The sequence below is a fragment of the Pinus tabuliformis genome, chromosome X (genome assembly GCF_031772625.1).
Source record: "Pinus tabuliformis cultivar Carrire ecotype Pingquan chromosome X, CPIR1, whole genome shotgun sequence".
Lineage (NCBI taxonomy): Eukaryota > Viridiplantae > Streptophyta > Pinopsida > Pinales > Pinaceae > Pinus > Pinus tabuliformis.
This window is the reverse complement of record NC_142308.1, coordinates 957429717-957438008: the sequence shown is the minus strand read 5'-3', so window position 1 is coordinate 957438008 and position 8292 is coordinate 957429717. Positions and strand designations below refer to the sequence as shown.

At 38.2% G+C, this 8292-nt stretch overlaps 1 protein-coding gene across 1 annotated transcript; it reads left to right on the top strand.

The window, feature by feature from the left end:
* Nucleotides 1-6289: 6289 nt before the first annotated feature.
* LOC149142885 (uncharacterized) lies at nucleotides 6290-7516 on the top strand. Its single transcript, XM_089451614.1, has one exon. The coding sequence runs from the start codon at nucleotides 6290-6292 to the stop codon at nucleotides 7514-7516; it is 1227 nt and encodes a 408-aa protein (XP_089307740.1).
* The last annotated feature ends 776 nt before the right edge of the window (nucleotides 7517-8292 follow it).

The window sequence follows — 8292 nt, the reverse complement described above, 5'->3', positions numbered from 1 at the left end:
GGATTCTTTATCTTCGTTGTTGACTACCGGAATTAATTAAATGTTATGTTTGGCAAGAAATTGAATATGTCAAGTGAATAAGAAGGCAAGGAAACTTTATTTATACATCATCTTTGTTTTTTGCTTTAAATTTATTTAAATATTTTGTTAAGTGAATATCTTATAATCAATTTTATTTAATTTAAAAATACAAATAATATTTTTAATTGTGTATATTAAATTAGTATTTTGGGCCTATGCATTTAATAATTAAAAAAAATCTTATAAATAAGCAAAATTATATTTAGGTAAGTATTTTAGTGGCTAAATGCTACATCAACTAAATTTTTAAGAATTTGTGAGTATATCGGTTTTTAATTTTTGAGGCTTTGTATCTTACACTAAAGTTTAAAAAAAATTATTATAATTTATAGATTGTTATTGATACGTTCTTTACTAAAAAAATTACACAAATTGCTTATAAATATCTTAGAATGATGCAGAAAAATAGCAAGAACCAAGTTCAAATAGGCATAAAAAAACAATTATTTTTCAGATCTAAGGGTCAAAAAAATATTCTTGCTATTGACCTTCTACAATTTTTGAGATGTTGCATGTGCCTTGTCTCATTCCAATTTAGCTTTCGAGAGTTGTATACATGATCAAAGGAAATATGTGTAAGAAAAGGTAGTTGTTAACAAATATCTTGATAGATAGGAAAAATAGTATAGTTTCTAATTCTTGTTGTGCCCTTCGTATAGTTTATGACAACCTATGAATCCCCATAGACATGTAGGAAAGTGATCCTTTGATTTAAGGCTAGTTGTATAATCATTTTTTGAGTGAGTTAAAGGATTCATTGATGAGTCAAAATTTACATCCTTCCATTGTTACTTCCTTGGCCTACCACAACGGAAACCAGACCAAAGATAGAAAAGTAGAGTGTCCATAGTCGAAAAACCAAGTGAAGAAAACCATATCCATACTAAGAAAATTTGAATAGATATGCTGCCCAATAGAAGGGGAAACCAGCAATTAAAGACAACAAAAAAAAGTAATCATGGAAGACTGCAATCCTAAAGAAGAATGATATATATATACAAAAAATTGGGGAACGTCCTTAGTAAGAACTAATAGAAAATCTCAAAATCTAAACATCAAAAGCATAAAAGGAAACCTAAGGACTAAGAAGACAAGGTGGTGTCCATATTGATGGGTTGCTTCTCAACTTTGTAGCATGGTGGTACAAGTGAACCCAGAGGTGAACCCATTTCCAATCTTGCTAGGCAACCTTCCATATCCAACATTAGATAGTTCGGCTTGTCCAATTTTTGCAGCAAGATCTCCTCTGTTTAGAGCCTATTGACTAAAAATCTCCTAAGAAGCGGCTTCACATGCCAATAGAGATCAACAATGTGGAGGTAATGGTTCTAGCACCCCTTATGTTGCTAGTATCTAAAATCCAAACAACCACCCTACCCAAAGCCTCTAAATCTAGGATTTCTTGATGTTAATGGCGAATCTTGATTTCCACTTCATGTATTTTAGAAAGAATCTCATGACAGGTGGGGACTTGGTAGTACTCTATAGAAGATTCAACATGGAATTTGACTTGAGAGCCACCAATAATGCCACAACCACCACCAATTTTGAAACAATGGGCTCGTTTTTATGTCGTTGCAGCTGGAGGGAGAAAAATGTAGGGGATTTTGAGGAGGTTTTGAACATGGGAATGCAAAAGCCTTGGGTTGAGGAAGAAATAAACATTTTTCCACTGGGAGAGGAGAGTAGAGGAGACCAGTGCTAGACCTTCTTCGTTAGTTACATGGAAAATTTTAGGGGCAAATTTTCGCCCTTGGGCTAAATTAAGGGGTTTTATATTTTTATTGGGCGATTTTGTATCATAGTACATTGTTACAAATCGCCTCAAATTTATTTTATAAAAAAATTAGGTATGGAGGTTAGCCCACCTTATTTTAAGGGAGAGGGTAAAAAAAGTAAATTTAGCCCTTGAAATTAGGAGTTACAATCTTCCATTCGCCCTCATTTTCAAGAGAATGTATTTATGATAGCTATAAATATAAATATAAATACAGTGGAGGTATGGTAAATAAATAAAAACTCTTTTTATACATACTCCAAAGGTATGGTAAATAAATAAAAATACAAATAAACTAGAGGTATGGTAAATAAATAAAATCTCTTTTTATATTTAGTCCATAACCCTCTTTCTATTTAAGAAGGCTCAAAAATGAGGTTTCATTTAAGTGAATCCTATGGGCCAAATACCATATTTATAAAAGAGGTATGGTAAATTAATAAAAATATAAATAAACGAGAGGTATGGTAAATAAATAAAATATTTTTTATATTTACTCCATATGTCACCTTATATTTATGAACACGCAAGCATGTAAATAAATAAAAATATAAATAAAGTGGAGGTATGGTAAATTAATAAAAGTATAAATAAACGAGAGGTATGGTAAATAACTAAAACATTTTTTATATTTACTCCATAAGCCACCTTATATTTATGAACACACAAAAAATGTGTTATATTTAGGTGAAGCCTGTGGGCCAAATACCATGGGCCAAATTATTATTAATACTATGCAAAAAAACATTATTAACCCTAATATTAGTATTAATAAAAATAAAGATGGCACATGGTATTGACCCATGGTATTCACATGGAACGTAGCCTATTTAAAGGGGGAATTAAACTAGCATAGATCCATCTTTACTCTGGATCAAATATCGTGATAAGCAAACTAACATAGAGTGAAAAAATATTTGATCCCTCTCGGGGCTTGGTAAATCAAGAGTAAAAATGGATCTTGTAATTTAATGTCACTTAAACATTTTAACTTGGTTAAAATAAAAAACAATAAAAAAAAAATATTAATTTTATTAATTTTTATAAATTACTAATAGTAGTTTTTAAGCTCCAGGTTTATGATAACCCATGGTATTGACCCATGGTAATACCATGGTATTCATGTGAGCATAGACTATTTAAAGGTGAAATTCTATCAGCTTAGATCAATATTAATTCCAGGTCTACCAAGCGCTAGGAGGGATAAATAGATTTCGTCCCTCTAAGAATAGTAGATGTGGAGTTAAGATGGATATAGGTTGGTTTTTATGATAATGAAGATATTAAAATTATATTGTAAAAAAACTCTTAAGGTGAATGGTTAAAGTACATTTAGTCACTTCACAAAATTTAGTAAAAATAACGATATCCCATTAATATTGGTTTTTCTAATTTAACAAAAAAAAAAATCAACACAATGAAATCTTAACTCTTTCCGCATCACCCTCGCAGAAGAGAGATAGTCCTGCCCAGATTTTCCCCCATTATATTTTTCAAACATTCTCAATATGATATCTTCATGAAAAAGTTAAGGTACTGATCTTGGATTAGTTGTTTGAAAAATATGCTAGTTTGTACAACCTTTCATCTTCTCTGTTATTCTTAGTTTGTCGTAATGATATGTAGGGGTTGGGTCACTGCACCGTATTGTCCTAAAAAGCGAAGATTGTGCACCAAAAAGGAAATTAATCCACATTTTACAACGCTCTTAAAAATGGTATGAAGGTAGTGAATTATGCTAATAAGAAATTTAGATTGGGAGAGACGTAATTAAATTTTATTATTTAATTGAAGATTTCCAATTAAAATAATAAATCTACATTTATATATTTATATATTGATTGGGAGGCTTCTGACAATGGTCACTTCTTTCCATTAGATCCCCTTCAAGCCTTTGGGATACCTACTACTTCATTATATTATATAGTTGGGGCTTGCTACTTTTTCTTTTTTTTTTTTTTTAAATCTCGCAGTTGGAGTCTATGGAATAAGAAAGAAATTTGATAGCTTGGCAAAAGTGGTAGAGAAAACATTAATCTCTCCTACCATGACAAACATGGCCACTAAAACCTGCAACATTGTTTGTAGGAAGTGAAAATTATGTTTCTTTTTTCCAAACATGTATGTTAGTATATTACAGTTTAATGAATATGTTTTATTGTTATCATATATGGTTTTATACTTTAACAAAACATTCGCAGACTTCACAATGTTTTATTATTCAGTGAAATAATTTCCAAGATCTTACAAGATTTTATAATTCAGTGAAATATTAGCCATGACTTTACAAGATAATATAATCTAGTGAGAGATTTGCCAAATATATATATATATATATATATATATATATATATATATACATATTATATTAGTGATAAAATTGTCTCCCATTTTTCCTATGTATCATGGGGATTCACCCATTTATTATACATATAAATTTAGGGTGGTTCTTATAATTTTCCCTGGTTAGTTAGAACCAACTTAGGCAAGATGAAATTCACAGGAGGAAGAGCATGCATCCATGCTTGAGATGGAGGGAATGCCATGGTAGTAGGGGAATAACATGAAAAGGAACACAAATATAGAAAGGAAACCAAAGCTTTGCCACTAGAGAAAAAAACTTCTACACTACTATGAAAGCTTTGGATTCACTAACACATGGGAAATTAATGGAATCCATAGTGTGCTTTAATATGTGCCTTGGATGAAAAGCTAGGGAGGATGAGTTGATGGTCACGGGCTCTGCTAGGGTTCTGCGAACACCTGCATACGGCGCCGACAACAGTGAAGAAAACTCCTGCTCAGACACTGAGTAAGCTGTAGTACCCCGTCCTGCAGCGCATTCGTGCCAAGGATGGATCATCCCCAGGGGGGGGCGTCGGAGCCCTCCCCACCGCAGTCAGATTCTGAGCACCAAGTGATCTTTGGATCCGTAAACGAAGAAATCCTGAACAGGGGAAAAATCCCTCAAACTGACCTCAACAATGACAGTAACCGCAAAGAAGGAGATGGCACACCGCAAGAAGAAACCGAAATGCCTGGAGAACAGCCGCAAATCATCTCTAGCACCTGCAGACCAGCGGCCAAGATCAGACCAAGGATCGAGTTGCCTGGAGACAAGATCGATGATAGAATACAGTACATGAAGGACCATGCCCTCATTGGCAAGTTCATCGATTTCTGGCCAACTGAAAGGGCCCTAAAAGGCTGGATAGCTGCTAAATGGAAACCCAAAGGGGATGTTACGCTACAATTAGGGCCGAAAGGATTCTTCACCGCTATATTCTATTGTCCGGAGGATAAACACAGGATCCTAGTAGGAGGACCCTATTTTTTCAACTCGGCTGGGTTATATCTACGCGACTGGATCCCCAAATTTAACCCGGACAAAGAAGACCTATCATGGGCTCCTGTTTGGATCAGGCTGTATTCGCTTCCGGACGAATACTGGGGGGAGGAGCTCCTCAAAAAGATTGGCAATGGGATCGGCGATTTCATCAAAGTAGCCGAAGAAACCCTGTCTCGTAAGTATACCTCCTACGCCCGGATTTGTGTTTTCATTCGCCTTAATGAGCCTCTCCCTGAGTCAGTTGAGCTTGCCCATCGTGATGAAGAGTGGATTCAGCCTCTCGACTACGAGCATGTTCCGTTCCGATGTAGAAAATGTCATGCCCTAGGTCATCTTTTCAGGGATTGCCCTCTGAATATTCAATCTAATCCTCCCGATCCCTCAGGATCCCCTGCTCAGGATGGATTCACCAAAGTCTCCAGCAGGAAGCGTGCGCACAAAAAGCCCTCCAATGGTCACAAACCCCAGCCCTGCAAGCCGCATGGCCCAGTAACCAAGAACAGCTTCGACATTCTTGGTCAATCCTCTGAAGACCCCCCCTTAAGCAAGGAAGCCGCACCTGATCTTCCCTCCTCCTCCTCCCCTCCCCTTTCTTCCTTCTCCCCTCCCAAATCCTCCGCCCCCCTCTCTCGCCCCATCATTCTGCAAAAGGATCTGACCAGCTCAGCCGATAAACTCAATAATATGGAGGTGGATGACAAAAATGACATTTCCCAGAATCTTGACTCTGGCAATGAAGACAACAATCAAGTGCAGATAATGGACGAGGAACCGGAAAGCATAGACCTGCATGGTCTAGATCTCTTAGAAATGGAGGCTGCATGCAGAAGGAAAGCATATGATGCCATCCCCGAGTTTCAACTTGACAAACTCGAACTGGTTATCTCACGCGCCTACTACCAAAACCAACTAGGAATTCAGCCAGGCAGCCAATGGGACGGCACCCAGCGCCACAAGGACTCAAAAAAAAGGGGCCGAAAGACAGATTTGCAAAGGACGATGGAGATTGGGAAAATCTTAGTCGATTCTGGCAGATACGCCAAATTGACTAAGTATTTCAAGCCCTCTGCTAGTAGTTAAACATGAAGCTAGTATCCTGGAATATAAGAGGGCTTAACAGCCCCGGAAAACTCAGGATGTTGAGAAACATGATAAAGAAGGAAAAGCCCCAAATTTGCTTTCTCCAGGAGACTAAATGCAACAGCTCTATGTTAGACAGCTTCCTTTTAAAAGCCTGGCCAGGATGTAGAACAGTGGCGGTCGATGCTTGTGGAGCCTCAGGAGGTTTGGCTATAGCTTGGAACACTCAAGCGGTCTTCCTTACCGATTTTCACGCGGCGCATCATCTGATACAGGCCACCTTCCACATTCTGGGGACAAACATTCATGGCAATTTGTCAAATGTCTACTTCCCGCAAGACACTAGCAGCAAGGTAGAGCTTTTGGACACTATCGAAGTCCTCAGCAATAGTAGGAAATTCCCACTATGGATCGCTGCTGGGGATTTCAATATGATTACGAAATCAGAAGAAAAGCTGGGAGGAAGAAGCAGATTAGAGCCTGAGGTTGATCGATTCAAAGAATTCATAAACTCGGCTTCCCTTATTGATATGCCGTTCTGCAATGGTACCTTTACCTGGAGCAATCGCAGGGCAGGCAAGCATCAAATCGCCTCCAAGCTGGATCGCTTCCTCCTCTCGGACAATGCGGTTCACATAGGAGGGGATTTCACCGCATCCATTCTGGCACATTCCGGATCAGACCATTGGCCAATAGCTCTTCAATGGCAAAGACCCGGCAACATAACCAGAAAACCTTTCAGGTTCGAAGGATTCTGGCTCACTCATCCCAAATTCAAAGAGTTTGTTAAGAACATCTGGACCTCATTCATCCCCCCAGAAGGAGCGAGAATGTACCAATTTCAGAAGAAATTAACATTTCTCAAGAGCCATCTGAAACGATGGAATAAAGAAACCTTTGGCAACATTTTCGAGGAGAAGAAAAAGCTCATACAGGACCTGGAAAACCTTCATCAGCAGATCATCACGCAGGGGCACACGGAAGAAACACTGGAGAAGGAACGCCACATTCACAACTTATTGGACGAAAGAGGGAAGCAGGAAGAAATCTATTGGAAGCAAAAATCAAGGGTTCGATGGTTGAAGGAGGGGGAGCGCAACACTAAATTCTTTCATAGAACAACAATACAAAGGAGAATGAACAATAACATCCCCTTCATTCAAAATCAAGCAGGAGACAAGGTAGAAACGCATGAAGGGATTGAAGCCGAGCTCCTCAATCACTTCTAACAAGTTCATCAAGAGCAGGGATAAGACAGGCAACATGCCATAAACAAAATTACCAGCAATATTCCAAAAATTATTACAGAGGAACAAAATGAACTCTTAATGCGCCCCATCAGCATAGAGGAAGTGGATGATGCCATGAAGCAACTTAAAGAGGGCAAAGCTCCTGGTCCCGATGGGTTCACAACTACATTCTTTCATGCCTTCTGGGATATGCTAAAAGAGGAAGTCTGGCAGATAGTAGAAGAATCCAGAGCAACACGATGGCTTCTTCCCTCTCTCAACGCTACCTTCATCGCTCTCATTCCCAAGGAGGCAGATTCCATCACTCCAGATAAATTCCGTCCCATTGCATTATGCAATGTCATTTACAAAGTAATTTCAAAGGTCATAGCTAATCGGCTCAAACCGCTTTTGCCAGCACTAATATCCAAGGAGCAATCTGGCTATGTGGAGGGGCGACACATAATGGACGGTATCCTGCTCTCTCACGAAATCATCCACTCTCTCAAGAACTCTAAGCAAGCAGGTATGCTTCTCAAGCTAGATCTTTCAAAAGCATTTGACAAACTGAACTGGAACTATATCCATCATATGCTTAAAGCCTTTGGTTTTTGTCCTTCTTGGATTCGATGGATCCTGAACATGATTAACTCCACTCATTTCTCCATCTTGGTCAACGGCTTTCCATCCCGCTCGTTCAATCCCTCCAGGGGCATCCGGCAAGGAGACCCCCTCTCCCCCTTTCTTTTCGTTTTGATGGCCGAAGGGCTGGGAAG

Excerpts from the sequence above, each read along its gene's own strand:
- LOC149142885 (XM_089451614.1), top strand. The coding sequence starts at position 6,290 with ATGAAGCTAGTATCCTGGAATATAAGAGGGCTTAACAGCCCCGGAAAA.